Source organism: Ceratotherium simum, chromosome 4, assembly GCF_057802395.1.
Source record: "Ceratotherium simum simum isolate JZ-2026a chromosome 4, ASM5780239v1, whole genome shotgun sequence".
Classification (NCBI taxonomy): Eukaryota; Metazoa; Chordata; class Mammalia; order Perissodactyla; family Rhinocerotidae; genus Ceratotherium; species Ceratotherium simum.
This window is the reverse complement of record NC_141903.1, coordinates 37,555,338-37,576,609: the sequence shown is the minus strand read 5'-3', so window position 1 is coordinate 37,576,609 and position 21,272 is coordinate 37,555,338. Positions and strand designations below refer to the sequence as shown.

The 21,272-nt window shown below is 41.5% G+C and overlaps 1 protein-coding gene across 5 annotated transcripts; it reads right to left on the bottom strand.

Moving 5' to 3' along the window:
* Positions 1 to 809: 809 nt before the first annotated feature.
* BRD8 (bromodomain containing 8) lies at positions 810 to 21,176 on the bottom strand. Of its 5 annotated transcripts, XM_004420145.2 has the most exons (22): positions 20,855 to 21,176; positions 19,545 to 19,641; positions 14,180 to 14,249; positions 12,991 to 13,040; positions 12,637 to 12,759; positions 12,430 to 12,510; positions 11,947 to 12,011; positions 11,103 to 11,239; positions 10,344 to 10,562; positions 9,775 to 9,919; positions 8,661 to 8,870; positions 7,969 to 8,249; positions 7,163 to 7,615; positions 6,768 to 6,861; positions 6,523 to 6,569; positions 5,537 to 5,751; positions 5,250 to 5,342; positions 4,986 to 5,054; positions 4,419 to 4,596; positions 3,345 to 3,449; positions 2,825 to 2,869; positions 810 to 1,185 (listed from the first exon to the last, which is right to left on the bottom strand). In XM_004420145.2, the coding sequence occupies exons 1-22, from the start codon at positions 20,871 to 20,873 to the stop codon at positions 1,126 to 1,128; spliced, it is 2,856 nt and encodes a 951-aa protein (XP_004420202.1). In that variant the 5' UTR covers positions 20,874 to 21,176; the 3' UTR covers positions 810 to 1,125. The 5 variants fall into 5 exon arrangements, with proteins under 5 accessions (XP_004420202.1, XP_014651145.1, XP_087285870.1 ...); XM_014795659.2 differs by lacking the exon at positions 2,825 to 2,869; XM_087429744.1 differs by lacking the exon at positions 8,661 to 8,870.
* Between the last annotated feature and the right edge of the window lie 96 nt (positions 21,177 to 21,272).

The window sequence follows — 21,272 nt, the reverse complement described above, 5'->3', positions numbered from 1 at the left end:
TTATAATTAGCTCATTTCACTGTTTTGGTTTTTTTTGTGTGCGTGAGGAAGGTCAGCCCTGAGCTAACATCTGATGCCAATCCTTTTTTTTTTTTTTTGCTGAGGAAGATTTGCCCTGAGCTAACATCCATGCCCATCTTCCTCTATGTTATATGAGACACCGCCACAGCATAGCTTGATAAGTGGTGCATCAGTGCACGCCCAGGATCCGAATCTGTGAACCCTGGGCCACCACAGCAGAGCGCGTGCACTTAACCGCTTGTGCCACCGGGCCAGCCCCTCACTGAGTTTTTATATAATAACAGAAGTGGGAATCAACTCAGGTGATAAACTTGGTAACTCAAACTGAGTTTAGCCTTCAAATATCAACGTTATGAATTCTAACACACAAGAACCCTACACATAGAAATAGATAAGAAGTAAATAGTAAAATACTATCCTAGAAATACCATCTGCAAAGATAGTATTAAGGAAGACAAATGTCCAAGATTAAAGTCAGTGCTACCTATGTCCATGCTCTAATCTTCTTTAAACAATGCCATGAACAGAACTCTGAAAACCTTAAGTTTTCCCAAACACTGAAGAAAAGCTAATATAGTCCTTATCACACAATGCAACATTTTAAAACATTAATTATAAATTCAATCTTGGTTACTTGCCTTCTCTGAGCTGTAGAAGAACAATTCATATTATAAGACCATTTTCCCCCTCTAACAACGTCATTCTCACAAATGATGAAACAGTTATCAAGCAGAAGAAATCACAAGTTACACACATACACACACATAAAGAACACACCAAGGCTAGAGTTTTCTTTCAGAGTTTATTGTATACACACACATTTCACAGGTTGTTTTTTTAAAAAGTCTGTACACTTCACAAGACAGTACAAACTAGCTATAATCTGCTAGCTACACATTAGGGCATTAACACAGCCCATGATTTTTGCCCTAAAACAGGCAATTGTGCTACTTCAACTCTCTGAGAGAGATTTTCCCAGTTCATGTCACATGGCCCAGGCACCTCCTCTTCTGTAACTTCCACTTCTGGAACAGGCCCACAAGCCCAAGCTCTATCTTGTTTACTTCTATTTCAGGTTCAGCTCAATGAGGGTACTCTGAGGCTTCACTTTTTCATCTTCATATCCGCTTCAATGGCACAGCGACGCCCCCTGGTTCCCCCATCCTAAATGATAGGCAGACAAAGAAAGGGAGCATGAGTGAGTCGGTTAGGAAGTAAGAGAGAAGATGCAACAAGAATGCTGGGGATTTGGTTTCTTGGGGGAGAGGGGAGAGAATCAGCAGAAAAATCCAGGAAATGAGGGGCATATATCTGTCTTCCCACAGAGTAGGCTAAAAAGCACCTGGCAGTAGTTTGTGAGAGGAAGAGGAGGACCAAGTATCTTGCTCCTGCCCACCAGAGAGGGCACTAGAGTTCACCTGGGTGTCCCACAGAATGACTATTAGTCATCCCACCCAGGCCCCAAATCATGTACAAAGGAACAGAAAAGTAAAAGAAAGGTGGGAGAGTCAGAAAGGGCAGTGGATAGTGAGATTCTTGGCTAACATACCTGTCCAGCTGTTGGTCCCTATAAGAAAGGCCTTTCCTGCAGACTGACCCTGGCACTAGTTCCCTAGCACCTCCTGACAGTTGTTTTCCATGAGATCAGGACAATCAGAAGGCTTCTTTCCATCTGCTGCTCTCTCCCTGCAGCCCAGCTCCTTCCTCTTGTGCAATATTTTGCTGTCTTCAATAGATAAAAGATCCTATTAACCAGCCTTGCAACAGCCAGCCAATTGCTTGGGGATCCAGAGTCACTGTTGCAGGCCAACAAGAAAGAATGGAGATTATAGTGTTCTGTCTGTGGTACAGGCTGAGGCCTGTAGGTGAGATGAACTAGTGAACACTTTTGCTGGGCCAGGCCATTTTTACATTTCTAACATGCAAGGGCTCTAAAATTTTTAGAGCTCATGAACACAAGTTGCCTTTGAGACAACAGTAAGAATAAAAATACCCCCTTGCATTTGTGTAACAGTTTAATTTTTTTCAAGCCATTTCCATATCTAGTATCTCATTTTATCCTCACAACATCCCTGTGAGGTAGGCTGGACAGGTACCTCATTATATTAGCTCCATCACACAGATGAGGAAAACAAGGCTCCAAGAGATAATCCAGTGAATTTAAGACCATGTAGTTTTCTAGCCTGATGCCCTTCCATTACATCATGCTTGAGTGCCCCATAATGAACAATACAGAGTCAGAGGTCGTTCAATTCACGGAGGAAAAGAATAGAAGTCTTTAGGCTAGCTTTATTAAGCTTATCTCTAATTCCACCAGCCACTACTGTATGCAGTGGTCATTGTTACTGAGATCTTTATCTTAAATTTGTGATTCAGGCTTCAGTCTTACAACTTAATATTAGGGAAAAAGAAAAAAACTGTGTGCTGAGTATCTGGCGGTATGAGGCACACTTTTTTAAAAGCCAGCTAGCAGCTGCTGCTCTGAGCAATCTTCTATTTGTAAGAAAAGAATTGGCAAAAGGTGGAGTCAAGAAATGAGGAGTGGGTGCATCCTAGATCCTTACCAAGAATACCTCATTTCAGCCCAGTGAACTCATAAACAGTTCCTACCCAGCCCCCACACACACACATGCAGAAAGACAAGAATGCAGAAGACGACACAGTTTCTTATTCCACGATCTGAATAAACAGAATTCAAGACACTGCCACAGTCTGCATGTTCGATTTCCCTCTGCCACCCACCCCCAGCAGGAGCTGAGAATCTTTGGGGCAACACCACCCCTTGCAGCCATTCAATACTTACAAAGAGAGAGAGAAGGAAGGCAGGAGAGCCCATGGGGACACTGTCCTGTTAGAGGACAAACAAACACTGATCAGGTTCCACGGAAACTCTCAGCCGCAAGCACCCCAAACCTCAGGACAGAGACACAAGCACCACACACACAAAGACAAAATTTAAAAACTCAAGAACAAGAGGAAAGAGATCCAAAAGCAATCTGGCCATTATGCCTCTGGAACAGGAACTGATGGTCCCCAACTGCTGCAACCTAACTCATTTTCCCCACCTTGCGAGCACTCTCTCAGAGGAATTAATAATTCACTCACTCAGCTCACAATTTCTCCCATGTGACTGGGCCTTCCAGTCACAGCAGGTTTCTTCAATGTTTGGATGGGAGCAAACAACCACCATTCTAAGATTTATGTTTGTACACCATTGGAATATAGAAGCCCAGCAGTACCAAGTAGTAACACAAGGGTCCTTGGATGCTTCAGACTTCTAGCACTGGACCACTAGCACACAGGCCCTTTCTGGGTCTCCTCACCTTCTCTGAAGCATCCTGTTTGCGGGTAGAATCTCTCCCTCGAAGACTTTTAGCACTGATCCCAGACTCAGATGTTTGCATAATCAACTGTGTGGCCAGGAATTGCTGTAGGGAGAAGAAATAGCGTTGGCCCTAGAGACCTGATCCAGCAAGAAAGAATTAAGACAATCTGGGCTTTGTAAACAGGACTTTGTATAGTATCCTTCTGCAAATAGCATTCAAATACATATTGACTGATTAGAAGTTTGGCATATTAGGTTTTAATTCTTGCTGTGCATGTTACAAGGATCTGAAAATGCCAAATGGCTCTAACTTTTTTTGCTATAATATAGGACCAAAATCTCTCTGCTCTAACAATGAGAAAGAATAAAATTAGATGAACCAAAAATCATTAAGCAATTTAAGTAATTTGGCAGACTGCAGATATAGACAACATCCCTTCAAGTTCAATATCCCAAAGGGCGCCTGTCAATCCAACTACAGGACACAAGTATCTGTGATGAAAAGGGAGAAGAAACTCTATTTGATGCTTGTCTGCTATGTATATACTTACTGTAATTAAAAAATATATATTCAGCATTTTATAAAAATTTTATTTAAAAACTCCAGAAAACTGAAGCTATTACCCAAGAAAGGTAGAAGACAGTCATGAGCCACAAAATGTTTTGGTCAATGACGGACTGCATATATGACAGTGGTCCCATTAAGATTAGTACCATATAGTCAAGATGTGTGGCTGGCTATACCATCTAGGTTTGCGTAAGTACACTCTATGATATTTGCACAACAAAATCGCCTAACAACACATTTCTCAGAATGTATCCCCCTCATTAAGCAATGCATGACTGTAGGCAATGCATGACTGTAGGCAATGCATGACTGTATTCTCTCACAACTTTTACCAAACCAACATGAATCCAGCAAGAGCAGCAAAATTTTATGTTCCTAAATATGTTCCTGATGGCTATTTCAAATAAAAGTCACAGCACCCCTTCTTAAGTAACATCGTTATGAATCCTTCTCTTGAGTATTTTCATTTCATCCTTGCTAAAACAATAAGGATCCTCAGAGTACCTGGATCTGCTCCAAGACATCTCGCTGCATTTCTACTGCCATGTGATAGACATCATGGTCCGAGCTATTATACATTACAGCATTCTGGAACATCAGCATAATGTCACGCTGAAATTCAGCTGTGCTGCGGATCAGTCCATTTTCAATGTTTTTCTTAATAGTTGACAAATCCATAGGCCTAAAAGAAAGAACAGGGGTAAATGGTGCAGAGAGGGGAAGAGGACTCAACTAGATCCCTGAATATATTATTACCATATATACCTTCTCATATATACTTTAAGTCTCAGCTGCCAGGACTCAAATGCCAACCCCTCACCCCCAAACATGCACTTAACCCAAAAACCAAAGTCAGTCTACAAATTAAGCATTGAGAAAGGTAATAAAGGAAGTTAATTCTTTTAGACTATCATTGGTGATCTAGCCACTGAAATGATCAGTTTAGCACTTGGTCACCCTTACTCACATCAAAAACATCTGCTTTAAACCTACTGTCTAAAGCAAAAATCCACTAAGCCTGGACAACTTACAATTCAGGCAAGTCAGCATGCTGAATGGATCATGGCTTACCTCTGTACAATGCTGTGGTAGCCAGGTGCTATATCATCTGTAACAGGCTGCAGGAAGACATTGGCATACCTGTCCAAAAAGAATAAGGTGCAATTACTGACTTAACCTCCAGAAGCACAGGTAAGGGAACTTGATCTAAATAGCTGCAAGTTGTAAAAGCCAATGCCACCAGTCCCGAATAAGTCTACTCAGACTTTTTTTAAGTCACCAACAATGAGGAAGAGCAGAAGAAAATGTTCCTACTGATTGGTAAAGCTCACTCACCTATGATTAGCTGCAGCTCTCCATACAAGCATGATAGCTTTCTTCCAGATTTTCTGTGCCTGAATAGCTTCCTGATCCTCACTACAGACAGAGCTGAAATAAAAGAAATATAGGAGTCCCACTAGGCATAAGTCAAAAAAAAAAAAAAAAAAGCCCTAATTATTTCTTGTCAACTATTTGTTCCAGGCCAAGAAAGGGAAGATGAAAAAGTAAGATTAAATAAAAGATCCTCTCCTACTTCTCACCTTCACTGCCTTGACCTCAAAGAAAGAATCTCAGATACTCACAACTGTGAAGAAGCAGGGCTGCTAGGGATGGAGTCTGCCAGTGTGTGGGACTGCAGCGTAGCATTGTGTATGCTAAAGCCATCATCACTCTCGCTCACAGGGGGTTCATTATCCATTTCCGACAAATAGCCTTCTCCTTGATCTTCTTCCTTAGGCTCCTCTAGGCTGGCGGCTTCACTGACTCCATCTTCCTCATCATCCTCACCTGGGGCATCCTTAGACACAGTGTGCTCCAGTCAACAAATGCAAACAAAGCTATCCAGCAAAGCATCATTAAACATCATCTGTCTTTGGGTTAGATCAGTTCTATAAAATGGCCTCACGCTGTTTCCTGACTGAGCCCTCTATCACTTATACTAACATCTACTTACAGATACTGACTGATCAAGTAATTTAGAACCTGGACAAAGAATAAGACCCAGGATCTTTTTAAAAGGAAGAAAAAAAAAGCTACTTACTTAAGACTAAGCTAAGAGGCGTTCCTTCTTTCCCCTTGCTCTTGAGAGGAACTCTGACCCTGGGTACAAAGTTATCAAAAATAGTTTTATTTTGAGTCTCATCTGATGGAGCAAGCTCACATCACATTATTTAATTCTGTTTATTACTACTGCTTTAGTAATTCTAAAAAGACAACTCTGGATGATTTTCTCTGGATAGTGTAATTAATAATCTGATTTCTTATATCTTTTTGCTGGCTCTGGTATCCCTATACACTCCAAATCACTCTGGATGTATCAAAGCTTCTTTGTGCATTATATGCAAAGAAAGGTCTGTGTGATGTTCACACACTCTTTCAGATGGCAAGCACATGTTGCCATAGTACTCCCCCTATGCCTGACTGTCCACTGCAGCTTTTCCCCACGCAACTCCTTAACCAGTCTCATCTCAGAGAATAAAGATGGGAGTTTACTGAAATTCATTAAAAAGATAGTGTTATAGGGGAATCTGTTAATATGGCAAGAGGAATAAAGAAAAGTCTGAAATACCTTTATCTGGCTTCCAAAAATAGTCCCTGATTCTTCTTTCAATGAGTCTGCAGAGGAGAGAAAGACTACCTGAAGATTTTTCCACCTTAGCCTTCCCCTTCCTATGGACAATAATCCCCTGCAGCTCTCCTTTCCATGCTGACCTATTCTACCTCCTCTACTTGCCCACAACCCACAATCCCTCAGAAGCCAAAGCAAATGATTTCAAGTTAGTTACAGAGTACAGATTTCCTGGCATTATTTACCTGACATTTCAAACTTGTGCTGAGTTTCTCCCTCTAAAGGATCTTCGATGGGATTTGAGCCATGGGATGGAGACAACATGCTTTCAGGGGATGCCTGAAGAGCAAAAAGAACAAATACCCTAAGTAGTGGTAAATCACTACAGGTTACACAATTTTATTCTTCAATGATAATGAGACTATAGAAGAAATTCTAAGTCCTACCCATTTAATATGATTCTAATGGTCACCTTAATAGGAATACGATAAGTATATATAGCACTGATCACACCTATGGGCTTTGGACACATCAAACATGTCAGAATCCAGGAATGAAACAGGAAAACCGAAGTAAACTAAACTGTCACTTCTTACCCAAGGTATAACCCTCCATCCTTCCAGCCCCTGATCTTAAATACCTCTGTCTTCACAGCCGTAAGTGGAGTCTCATCGCCTTTCCCAATGGAAACATCTGCTTCCGCAATCTCTCCAGTTGCAGCACTTCCGGGTTCCTCGTCTAAGTCCTGACTCCTGAGTTCTGGTGGCTCCATACTTGTGGCTGGAACAACTCCAGCTACTATTTCAGCCCCTGAAATGCCTTGCTCTTGTTCTGCAGGTTCCATTTTGATCTCAACACTGGGCTCCCTGATGTCCACCAGTTCATGAATTCCCTTGTTTTCTGTTTCCTCAAATTCCAGCCTCTCTTGCTTGACCGTCATCTCTGGTGCAGGGAGAGGTACTGGCTTGTCCCGCTCCTGCTGCATAGGGTGCTCCCAGGGGCCAGGCAGGGACTGGGGATCATCATTCTCTTCACAGAATGAAAGTGCCGCTTCCACTGCTGCCACATCCAGCACTTCAGGATGATCATCTACCTGTCCCATAATACATACATTGTTGAAGTCACAGAAAGAAGCCCAAGTCCCTCAATTCTGTTAGCACCAAGTGAGATGGCCTGAATCTGCAGCTTCTCTCTCCATCTTCTCCATGTAGTAGAAGCAACCAATGGACAGGCACCTGTCCTGTGCAAACTAGTAACATAAGGATGGCTGGGGAGATGACTACTATGTCAGCACCAAATGGCTTTCAAACTACAGAGATGGAGATAGGCAGAAGCAGGAGAGTTGTTTGTTTTAATAATTCTTACTATGAGAAGCAAGGAGAGGCTGAGGAGAGAAGCCTATGCAGGACCCATGAGAGATTCTTTTAGGCTTTCCTGAATAGTTACCTTGTCTTCAATGATGGCAATGATGTCTCCAACAGTCTCAAAGTCCAGCTCTTCACCTGTGTAAGACACAGCAATATCCATCTTCTCAGCCAGATCTAAATCTTCCTTCCCATCTATGCTGGGAGCCTTTGATCCTCCAGAGGCCTCTGCTACTCCTGATCGGAAACACTCTTCTTTGATAGAATTGATGATCATGGAGATTTCACTGCTATCCATTGAAACAGTCACAGTATGTGGATCCCCCACAGCCTCCATGGGAACACAGGTGTCAGGCTGACTCACTGAATAACAGGAAGAGAAAAACATCTCAGAAGCTTATTTGGTACCAAGTGACCACCTGGAGGTCAGGCCAAGGCTGTAGACAGATGTCAAGAACCCACACATTTAAGCCAGAAAAAGTTATCTTACATCTGCCTATGTTTTCTTCTCCCCAGTTTTCTCTAGAAAGTAAGGTGAGAACACATTCTCAAGCCCGCTCATATGTGTACTTAGCCTTTTGCCCCAACACATAAATGCCCACCCACCTCTTCTCACAACCTTGTTTTTCTAAGGATAAAGATGGCATATTTCCATGAAGAACAGAACAGAAGCATCTGAACTGGAGCTGATGCTCTTGGTGACCTTTCTCTAACTGAAGCTCAGGATGAAATTTTGGACCTAGTGGCTGCTCAGGGCGTGGGTCAGGGACGCACCTGGAGCTACACTCTCAGGAGTGGAGACAGCCGGAGTAGAAGATGGTGCTGGCAGCGCAGGCATCATGACAATGGTAGCCTGGGACACAGACTCTACAGGGGGTGGCACAAGTTTAACTGGAGGTTCACTGGCAACAGTAGTGAAGGAAGCAAGAGGTGTGGTGAACTGTGTAGGACCAGCTTCTAAAAGCCGGGAAAGAGTGGGAGCACCTAACAGACAAAGAGGTACACAAAATGAGGTAAGAAGAAAGCACATGAACAAGAAGCAATAGCCACTTTAAGACTCAACCAAGAAAATTTTTAGTTTTGAAGGATGAAAGCAATTCCTCTGTTGAATAAGCTCATTATCTGTATTTTTACTTTCTCCAACCTTACTTAAAATCTGCCCACTTAGGAATGACCCAAAACACTAGACCACACAATGTATATGAAAAACGGGTACTAATTTTTCCTCAGAAGAAAATTAAACAATAACAACAACAAAAAGAACCCCACACAAAAAACTGGTATGAATAAATCTGTCACTTATGCTGAAGTTAAGCATGCTATAAACCACCCAAATTCAACCCCATTCCAATACCAATACCTAATGTTTGTCTGGTATACTGTAAAGCTTTTTCTTTTTTTTTTTGCTTTGCATTTTCTACCTTAATTCTTACTACATCCTTGTGAAGTATATACATTGCAATTAATACAAGACAAAACAGGCTCAAGAGTTAAGTTACCCATGCAAGGTCACAAAACCAGTGTGCAGCAGGCCTGACACTAAAGTCCAGTTCTCTGGTTCCGAATCGCATTCCCCTATTCTATAATCTCAGATCTCTCTAGCACTCTTCCATGATTTTACAAGCCCCAGAGACAAAGCTTCACTATTAACTTCACTATTCCTCTCATCGATATCTATGCTGTGGTCTTCCAGAGCTATCAATATTTTGAAGATGGAATGGATTTACAATCTGGGACACTACGTGGTTTAACAGATAAGGAGCTCCAAGGTTGGGCCTTAAATGTAGGATTGACAGTTGCTTAGTAACAAAGGCTAGAAACCAAGAGCAGCCAATGCCAAGTTCAACACCTCTGAAGTAAAGTCGATAAGAGAAAAGTGGTGTCTTACCTGAGGCAGCAGGGGAGGCTGCAACAGTGTTGGCTGTTTGCTGCATCTCCCCACCATGTATCATTGGAAGGACCCCGCCTACCTCCAGGAGGACACCTGTATTGTTCAGGTGGCCAGAAGCCACAGCCATTTCACTCTCACTGACCTACCAAGGAAGAATAGAGGTGAAGGCTACACTCAAGCTTTCCTTTACTAACACTTCCCAAAAAAGCTCCAGCAGTTGACCAAACTTCATGAAACTAGAAGTTAATATCCAAAGAGAATAATTTCAGACCCAAGGGAAACTCTAATTTTCAAAATTTATTTGACAAGAGTTCTCTGGAGAAGAGAACCACAATAATTGTGGTTTCAGATATCTCAAGGCCCAAGGATACTATCAACTTACTGGTTTTTGGGTTTAGTTTTTAATTTTTAGTTTTTTTAAATTTTCGTTTTAATTAACATTTAACTAGGAGATCTCTTCCTCTTTTGAACTGTTTTTTTTTCCATGTCATATTTTAGGTCCCAGGCACTCCCTTCCAAAATACTAAATCACCACAGCTCTCAAACACCCACAGAAGTCTCCATACCAGTCTGGGGCTAGTAGGCAGGAGGCTGCCCTTCTTCAAGAGCTCTGACAGCAGAGGGGAGGGGGGTGGAGTTGCTTTCTGTCCAAGCATCTTTTTCTGGGGTGAATCATCTGTTACTGGGGTCATGGGGGCTTCTAAGGGTGCAGAGCCTGGAGGAAGGGTGTCAGGAATTCCAGGAAACGAGGTGACTGGGGTACTCGGCAAAGTCCCAGGGGTTACCTAAGAGACAACAGAGAACCTTTATCTGACTTCTCAAACTCTGGAAGGTTCCCTACTAATCTGGATGGTTAGTGTGTCTAACTATTACTTTATTAGTCCTGAATGGAATTGCCCAGAAACCCTCTCTACCCCTCTTGCTCTCAGCCACACCTTCCTTCTCCACAATTTTTTCTCTTCCACCCATTCAAACTCACAATGAGCCAACCTTCCACCCAACCTGCCTTTTACAAACTCCTTACCCACTACCAATATTATATTTGCAAGGAAACTGCCCCTTATTTCACCAGGAATTTCATGAGGCTAGTGCACGTACAAACAATTCCTTTACACAGTCTTTTATCTATCTCTCGAAAGATCAAAAACTTCAGTGTTTTTATGTCCATCCTTGTCTTTGAGCATAGAACATGGCAAATTAAGTCTTTAACATTCAGACCAAGAAAGGAAGTTGCCTCTAGGCCAAAAGTGGTTTCCCATCACTCAGCTTTCTGCTGGCTTATTGCCCCTTTGCTGATTAATTCCCGCGGATGGAAATATACTCACCCCAGAGGTGGCCTCTTCCATAGTGGTTGTAGTCAAGTCCCCAAGTGGATAATCACCTCCTGGGGAGGCAGAATCTATAGGAGAGCGAACCATCACAGTGGGTAACCTCCGAGGGGGTGTTTTTACTGCTTGACGAGCTAGAACATAAAAGAGAACAATTTCTAAGTCTTCAAGATTAAATAAATGAAACTAGACGCTACTCTGCTATTATCTAGTAAAGGACAAATAAAGATGTTGCTTTACTAAAGCAGCATTATGAGTGTGCATTAGAAAACTTTCTTTAACACTTCTGAGAGACAGGTAACTTTTTAACCTGACTTTTCCTAAGAGCACTTCTTACACTAAGCAAATTCACTTTAACTATTTAACTATCCCAAAGGTCCTTGGAGTAGGAAAGTGGTTGAAATATCCCTCAATATCCTCTTCAACAACTTATTAGGATTCTGCTTTTAACAAGAGAAAAAGACCTCATTGGCTCAAAGCACACATTCCTAGAGTTATAAATGCTTAAGTTCCTCCCCTTATCCAATGACTGAGCTATTCTCAACCTTTTTACAAGCTTTTGACTTCTAAAATCTTAATTATGTTCAGTGTCTTATTACCAAGCCTTTTGTCCTAAAAGGACACAAGGTCTAGCAAGATCTGAACAGAGCTAATTTTCTAAGAGTTTCTTCCTGGACAAAAAGGGATATTTTCATTCTGATAAAAGAGAAGATGACAGAGAATAGTGTGCAAGTAAACTGGAAATCAGTAAATTCTATGTTACAAAATAGTCTTCAACTGTCATTAGCATACAGTACTTACTATATAGTCAATTGCTAAACAGTCACTAGGTTCAGCTTACCCTGATAGGCAGCATCTGTAGCCTTCCTCTTTACTTCAGCCTCCTCCTCCTCCAATTTCTTTTTCCTGAAGAGGGAATTCATGGTTAGATCCTAACCAGCTCTAGGTCCTCCTCATAGTGCCCTCACAAGGAAATTTTTCGCCAGGCTAGCACTTTCTGAAGGAAAGGCCTAAAAAGGAATCCTCATCAGCAAAACAGGGAATTTTGAGTGTACTGCCTAACTACAAAATTCTTTACCCAGGCAAACTAGAACCGCTTTTAAGTTAGAACTAAGTTATGTTCTCACATTGAAATGTTCCATCACATTACCTTCCAGGACTCACTCCCCCCTCCCAGCTACCAGGCCACTCTGCAGCTTTCCCCTTCTAGAATCTCTCAAGTCTAAAGGGATGGCAGATGAAGGAAACAAGCCAGATTACTTGAGGAAAGGGAGTAAAAAGAAAGAAAGGAGTGTAGATGGAAGAACAATATAATATAACCCACATCGCAATGTCATTGCAAAGCTCATCCAGTCTGCTGTCCATGTGCCCAGCTTGAATTAGTTCTGCATCTCTTTTCAGTCGTCTGTAGGAAGAAAGAGAGGTAAGGAGACTGGGTTTTTTTAATCTGCTATTTAAAAAATTCTGACAAGTATCAGAAGTCAGCCCCTTTTGTCTCTTCCAACCATTTGGCATTCTCTCTAATAAGTACCTATATTTTTCCTGGGTTTCCTTTATCACTTTCTTTAGTTCCTCAACTCGTTCAGCAGTCAGTTTCCGAACAATGACATCTTCAACAGTTTCCACCACTTCTCCCTTTTCACCTCGTTTCCGTCTGTGGAAAATTAAAAAAAAAAAAAAAAAAAATACAAGACACAACCATTTGAATAAAGGAACATTTGTTCTCACTCCCACTTGCTTTCTTTGAGCCTTCTCCACCACCTAACCATGGATAACTCCTGCTATACTTTTATCACCCAGTTATATAAATAGATACAAATCAGACTTCCTCAGTAAACACTCTCCACTTAAAAGATTTGGCTTAAGTGCCTGGCTCTATACTCACTTTGGGGTCTCGGTAGTCTCTAGAAGCTCTGAGTACTGGGAAGCACAATGCTATGAAAAAAAAAAGCAAATATGATGAGCAAACCTGGAAAGGAATGAACTTTCAAAGTTTCAACATATTAGACCCAGGTTTAGAAAGGGGAGCTATATCTAAGATATGAGTGGTTTCTAAGAGGACAAATTACTGTGCAATCAAATCAGTTCAAAATAATCAATACCAGGACACAGAAAAGAAAGTTTTCTCACTTGGAGTTTGTGTATTTGGGGAAAGACAACCTAATAGCCAATATTTATAGCTAGTATCTACTGAGTAGTCACCATATGCAAGGCACTGTGCTAAATGCTTTATAGGTATTACCACAACTAACCTTTATAACAATCCTGAAGCAAAGTTTATTTCTATTTTACAATAGGGATAAACTGAGAAAACTGAGGATCATTGTCCAAAGTTTTTAAGTAGAGTCATATTAAACCCAAATCTATCTAACCCCCAAGCGTGGGCTCTTAACTGTTATGCTACACTGACAAGAACAGTTTGCAATACAAGCATACAGGGATGGATTGGCAAACAGTGGGAAAAAGGAAAAAGTATTCTCAACTATTCTCCCTATTCATGGTATAAAAGCTTTGTGATTAAAGGGCAGGAAGGGAACCCACTTCACATCTCAAAGACTGCTCTAAAAGAGGACTTGTTTCGGGGCCGGCCTGATGGTGTAGTGGTTAAGTTCGCACGTTCAGCTTTGGTGGCCCAGTGTTCGCAGGTTCGGATCCTGGGCACAGACCTATGCACCACTCCTCCAGCCATGCTGTGGCGGCATCCCATATGCCAACTGGGGGAAGACAGGCGAGGATGTTAGCTCAGGGCTAATGTTCCTCAGCAAAAAGAGGAAGATTGGCAACAGATGTTAGCTCAGGGCCACTCTTCCTTCCCCCCCAAAAAAAGGAGGATTTGTTTGGGAACTTACTTTTTTTTTCTTGACAAAGATGATTATTTTTTTTATTTCTGTAACTTTTTTAGATTTCTGTAAATTAATAGATGGACTTTAATTCTCATTATATAGCCAAAATAAACATCAATACAGCTAAGAACCTGACTACACAATCCTAACCCTGATTACACATCCGAATCACCTTAGAATTTTTATAGGAACACAAAATCCATGGCCATGTCAGCAGTACAGGGAACTTACTTTTTGAGAGAACCAATCTGGAGGGCGGCCAGGTTCTGCAAAAGGCTTGATTGCTCTGCTAACTGATACCCTGCAAAATGAGAAAAGCCTTCTTACAAAACAAATAGAAAAAAAAGATGGAAGGCATGCTGAGAGTTCAAGGTTTAGAGTACAAACTTTGGAAGAAAACACTGCCATTGGGAAGTATTCTGAAATATGTGACTAAGGAAAATGACACAACCACTTAAAAGTCATTTAGAGGGAAAGAGTCATTGCTAAACAGTTCTCCTAGGTGATATATTTCCTGGGTGAAGTGAAGGTACTAGAATCAAGTAAACTATCATTTCTGTTCATTTTGGAAAATATTTTTATGTTGATTTTAGTTCTTTTAGAAAAGACTTGCCTTTTGAAAAGCAATTTGTAATATGTTCCAGACCCAAAAAACTTACCCTTTGATCCACTAATACAGCTCCTAGGAATGTAATATAAGGAAATAATTTAACAAAAGAGCAAGCACCAAGAAGAAAGCACCATGTAGATTTGATCAGACTGATGAACAGTTAGGTTTTTCCTAAACATCTGCAAGAGGATGTTTAACTTATGGCACTTCAACTCTATGAAATATTAAACAGTTCATAAAAATAATTATGAAATATATGTGGTGATATGGAATATATTTATAACATAATATTAACTGAAAAAAGATGACACAATTTTCTGCCATGATGCAATCACACAACCTTTAAAAAAGTTGTAGGTATAAAGACAAAGAAAGAAATAGACAAAAATGAAAACAGTTGGACTGTGACAGGATCAAGGAAGAGTGTAAAGGGGCTTCAACTGGGTCTATGTTTATTTCTTTAAAAAAATCTGAGGGAAACATGACAAAATATTAAGATTTGTTAAGTCCAAGTACTAGGTACATGGGCACTCTATATTACTCTCCACACTTCTCTATGTGGTTGAAATATTTCATAATTTTAAAAAGAAAAAAGTTTGGGGGCCGGCCCACTGGCACAAGCGGTTAAGTGCGCGCACTCCCCTGCGGCAGCCAGGGGTTTGTGGGTTCGGATCCCAGGTGCGCACCCAGGCACCACTTGTCAAGCCATGCTGTGGCGGCGTCCCATGTAAAGTAGAGGAAGATGGGCATGCAGGTTAGCCCAGGGCCAGTCTTCCTCAGCAAAAAAACAGGAGGATTGGCAGATGTTAGCTCAGGGTGGATCTTTCTCACAAAAAAAAAAAAAAAGAGCTAAAAAGAAAAAAGTTTTTAAATTTTGTGTGAGATAATGGTATCACAGAGCTCTTTTCCTTTATAAAAAGTAGTTTACTTTAACATTGTTATACGGATAGCTATCAGCAAAAACTAAAGTTTGATCCATAATTTACACCTTATACCAAGAAAAGCCCCAAATGGACCAAAGATTTAAATGTTTAAAAAAATTTAACCATGAGGGTCCAGCTGGTGGCTTAGCGGTTAAGTGTGCGCGCTCCACTGCTGGCGGCCCGGCTTCGGATCCCGGGCGCGGACCGATGCACCGCTTCTCTGGCCATGCTAAGGCTGAGTCCCACATACGTCAACTAGAAAGATGTGCAACTGTGACATACAACTATGTACTGGGGCTTTGGGAGGAAAAAAAAAAGGAGGAGGACTGGCAATAGATGTTAGCTCAGGGCTGGTCTTCCTCAGCAAAAAGAGGAGGATTAGCATGGATGTTAGCTCAGGGCTGATATTCCTCACCAAAAAAAAAAAAAATTTAACCAGGAAAGTACTAGGAGAAATCATAGGAGAATTATTTTATAATCTCAGACTAGGGAAGAACTTTCTAATTATGTCCCCAAATCCAGGAGCTGTAAAAGAAAATTATTAATAAACTATATTTTACAAGTCTTAATGTAAAAATATCACCATACGCAAAGCCAAATGGCACAATGGTTTAAAAAAAAAATGCATCTCATAGCTCAGACAAGTGGCTAATCTCTCTAATATATAAGGAGACCCCCCAAATTAAAGAGAAAGACTAATAATCAAATAGAAGAATAGGAAAAAGTAGTTTACAGAAAAGGAAATACAAGTGGCTCTTTAACACATGGAAGATATTCGACCTCACTCATAATAGGATAAATGCAAATGAAAAATATGAGAACTATTTCTCATCTTTTATAATAGATCAAAACACCTAACAACACATTCTATGAGCCAGGGCATAGAAAACATGTACTCTGATATACTACCAATGGGAGTATAAATTGAAACAATCTCTGAGTGGGGCAATTTAAAATATCTATCAAATTTTATATTGGGCCGGCCCTGTGGCTTGGTGGTTAAGTGCGCGCGCTGCGATGCTGGCGGCCCGGGTTCGGATCCCGGGTGCGCATCGAGGCACCACTTCTCCGTTCATCCTGAGGCCGAGTCCCACATACAGCAACTAGAAGGATGTGCAGCTACGACACACAACTATCCACTGGGGCTTTGGGGGGAAAAAATAAAATAAATAAAATCTTTAAAAAAAAAAAAAAAAAAATTTTATAAACTCATATATTCTTTGACCCAATAATTCTATTTTTCAGTTTATCTTAGATATAATTTATACATAACTATGCAAGGTTATATTTGTATTAACAAACGTCCACCAATAGAGTATCAGTTAAATAAACTATGGTATATTCCTAAAACATGCAGCTGCTAAAAAAATAGGTATGGCATACAACTTCATATACAGATATGCAATGATCTATAAGATTTAGTACTAAGTTAAAGAAAAAAAGAGAAGCAGCAGCAGCAAGGTAAAGAACAGTATGTACAGTATATAATCATTTGTGTTTAAAAAGGAGAGGGAGAGGGCCGGCCCCATGGCTTAGTGGTTAAGTGCGTGCGCTCCGCTGGTGGTGGCCCGGGTTCGGATCCCGGGCGTGCACCGACGCACCACTTCTCCAGCCATGCTGAGGCCGCGTCCCACATACAGCAACTAGAAGGCTGTGCAACTATAACATACAACTATCTACTGGAGCTTTGGGGAAAAAAAGGAGGAGGATTGGCAATAGATGTTAGCTCAGAGCCGGTCTTCCTCAGCAAAAAGAGGAGGATTAGCATGGATGTTAGCTCAGGGCTGATCTTCCTCACAAAAAAAAAAAAAAAAGGAGAGGGAGAAAGAAAATATATATTTGCTCATGTATACAAAATTAATGCCAGAGACACACAAGAAATTGCTAACAATGGGGAGATGAGGTACAGTGATGGGAGGAAGACACTGTGTATCATTTTGAACCATATGACTCAGTACTTCCTCAAAAAATAATAGCTACTACCTAGAATACTCTGGTTTCATCTTTGAAAAGTTACTTGAAAAATATATAAAGTCGCAGAAATGCTAAGTGTGACCAGTGATAGTGCTTTTGTAAACTCATTTGAATGGTTAAAGTAGTAAAGATATACCATATAAACACAAATTTGTATATTAAGTAATTATAAGGCTTAAGACAATTAAAGTGTCCTTAGATCCTGAAGGGGAAAAAAGACTAATGTTAAAAATGAAAAGGGGCGGGGCCGGCCCAAGGGCATAGTGGTTAAGTTTGCGCACTCTGTGTCAGGGTTCCCCGTTGGGATCCTGGGCACAGACCTACACACTGCTCATTAAGCCACGTTGTGGGGGCATTCTACACACAAAATAAAGGAAGACTGGCACAGAGGCTAGCTCAGCAACAATCTTCCTTAAGAAAAAAGAGGAAGATTGGCAATAGATGTTAGCTGAGGGCCAATCTTCCTCATCTCCCCCCAAAAAAGAAAAGGGGTATATCCTGGTAGCAAAAAAGATTGGAAACCACAGTCCTACTGTCTGGTACTTAAAAAGAAATACTGAGGGACCCGCCCCGTGGCGTAGCCGTTAAGTGCGCACACCAACACACCGCTTGTCAGGCCATGCTGTGGCAGCATCCCACATAAAGCGGAGGAAGATGGGCATGGATGTTAGCTCAGGGCTAGTCTTCCTCAGCAAAAAGAGGAGGATTGGCATGCATGTTAGCTCAGGGCTGATGTTCCTCACAAAATAAAAAAGAAATATTGAGTGCCTAGACAATTCAACAAATACTGGGTACTGAGACAGCTGGGTATCTAAATGCAAAAGAGACCCCTGCCTTACAACATACACAAAAATTAACTCAAAATGGATCAAAGACCTAAATGTGTAGAGATAAAACTATAAAGCTCTTAAAAGAAAATATAGAAGTAAATGGTTTCTTAACTATGACACCAAAAGCACAAGCAACAAAAGAAAAAATAGATAAATTGGACATATCAAAATTAAAAACTTTTGTGCTGTAAAAAATACCAATCAAGAAAGTGAAAAGACAACACACAAAATAAGAGAAATATTTGCAAATCATCTATCTGACAAGGGATTTCTGTCCAAAATATAGAAAGAATTCTTAAAACTCAATAATAAAAAGATAAATAAACCAAAAGATCTGAGCAGACATTTCTCCAAAGAAGATATACAAATGGCCAATAAGCACGTGAAAAGATGCTCAACATTAGTCATCAGGAATATGCAAAGCAAAACCACAATGAGATACCATTTCACACTCACTAGTATGGCTATAACCAAAAAGACAGACAATAAGTGTTGTGGAGCACACAGAGAAATTGGGGCCCTCATTTACTGCTAGTGGGAATGTAAACCAGTGGGGCCCCTTTACAAATAGTTTGGCAGTTCCTTAAAAAAGTTAAACATAGAGTTACCATACGTCCCAGCAATTCCACTCTTTCAAAAGAATTGAAAACATACATCTGCACAAAACCTCATATACGAATGTTCATAGCAGCATTAATTATAATAGTCAAAACAAGTGGAAACAACCCAAATGTTCATTAACTGATGAGTGGATAAACAAAATGTGGCATACCCATACAATGGATTATTTTAGTCATAAAAAGAAATAAAATACCGATACATGCTACAATTTGGATGAACCTCGAAAAACATTACACTAAGTCAAAGAAGCCAGTCATAGAAGGCCACAAATTATGATTCTATTTACATGAAATGTCCAAAATAGGCAACCTAGAGACAGAAAGTAGATGAGTGGGTTGCCTAGGGGTGGGGGGAGGGATGTTAGGGAGGTGTAGAGGAGATTGCAGAGTGACTGCTAAGGGGTAAGAGGTTTCTTTTAGGGATAATGAAAATGTTCCAAAATTAGACTGTGATGACGGTTGCACAACTCTGTGAATACACTAAATTCTGTGATTATACTGGCTTAATTTTATGGTACGTGAATTAATAAAGCTGTTAAAAAAGAAATACTTCTCAAAGGTTAGTATGGAATCCACCAGTGTAAAAAAATACCCAACAGTTTCTAAGACCCATGAAAGGAGACATCCTAGATACCTTACCAATTTTGATCTCCACTCCTCATGACAGAAGACGCTAAACACAGCTTCTCTCGGATAGACCACGGCTCTGTGGGGCCAGTACTCAGCAGCTTGTGTTCTGAAATGAGAGAAGGCTTAGAAATAACCACTAAGACAGTGGTTCTAAGCCCCAAGGCAAGTGGCCAGCCCAGTGGCACAGCAGTTAAGCGTGCGCACTCTGCTTTGGCAGCCTGAGGGTTCCCAGGTTCAGATCCCGGGTGCACATCAACCCACCAGCTGTCAAGCCATGCTGTGGCGGAGTCTCATATAAAGTAGAGGAAGATGGGCACAGACGTTAGCCCAGGGCCAATCTTCCTCAGCAAGAAAAAAAAAAAGAGGAGGACTGGCATCGGATGTTAGCTCAGGACTGAGCATCCCCACCAAAAAAAAAAAAAAAAGCCCCAAAGGTAGGACTAGACGCCTAATACAAAACAATACAACCAACTTCTAAGGACAAAGAGAGCTATCACCAAATCTTGATTTTCATCTTCCTAGTAAAATGCAACCACTTAGGCGGTCCCTATTCACTGCATGCGAATTGTACTCTATCTGGCAAAAGATTTTATTTCTTCGAATGCCATGTCTACTCTGCTTTACTTAAAAAAAAAACGTGGGGGGAATGTCAGTTTCCCTTCAGTTTGGGAGAACCGCCTTATATTTAAGGTACTTCTCCCAAAACGCCCAGTTTTAAGAATACGTTATTCCAGTTTGAACGCAAGGGCTTATTTCCCACGATTCCGAGCGCCACCCCCCTACCCCGCCCCTACTGCCCCGCCTCCTTCGCAAAAACTTGTTTACTTCTCTCAGTAATTCCACTTCCCTTTAGCTGTCGGGCTTAAAAGACCTCTTCGATCCATGAAACACACGAAAATGGCTGAGATGCATGAAACGCAATTTCCCCAATGGCACAAAAAGCTCACGGTTAAAATACCGGGCCTCACAAACGTTAGTCAGAAAATGAATGCCGGCCACTCCGTATGGCCCACAGCGTTTCTTCACCCGCGTGTCCGAGTCTCTAGAGCACCTTTATCTCTCACCCCACAGAGCTCCCAAACACACAAGGATTCGCTGAGCTGCTTCTCTCAAATCTCCGCGGCCTCCCTGAGACACAAGATTCAACACGGCTAGGCCCCTAACCGTTGGCCTTCACGACACTGTCGAGCAAAGGTCTCTGAAGACCCTGGGCTCTCAGGCAAATCATTGCTCCTACTCCCTAAGCGTGTGGCAGAAAATCTGGCGCCTGGCCTCCGCTCTACAAACGCCTTCCACGCAAAAGCAGCCCAGATACTTACTACCCGTTCCTGTAGCCATCTTGGCCCCGATGTCTCCAACCCCGGAGGCGAGACAGCCTAGCAGGGCCGAAACCCGAGGAACTCTGGGAAGCAGAGTCTGGGCGTTTGTTCGCGGTGCCTCCTGGGAAATGGAGTCCCACACCCCAATGCGCGACGAGAAAGCACCCTAAACCAGGTTTCTTTGTGCGCTCCTGGGAAGGAATGTGCTCAAGAAGAACAGAGGATGGCGGCTGAAGCCTCAGGATTTCCTTTAGGCTTCTTAGAAAAGAAATACCTAGGGTTCAAGAAAAAGTGTTAAGCGGGCAGGATTTCAGCCGACCCAACTCCAAACTCCGACAGTTGGTGACCCGGACCCACATTAGAGCGGAGAGGTCAAACCCCCAAGCAAACGGTCTCCCAGCCTCGCCCGCCCCCTTTC

What these genes read in the sequence shown, in the direction of transcription:
- BRD8 (XM_004420145.2), bottom strand. An exon ending in TCCTGAGAGTGTAGCTCCAG is followed by an intron (nt 8,250 to 8,660) that starts GTGCGTCCCTGA and finishes CCTGTTATTCAG; the next exon opens with TGAGTCAGCCTGACACCTGT. An exon ending in AGAGCTGCAGCTAATCATAG is followed by an intron (nt 5,055 to 5,249) that starts GTGAGTGAGCTT and finishes CTTTTTGGACAG; the next exon opens with GTATGCCAATGTCTTCCTGC.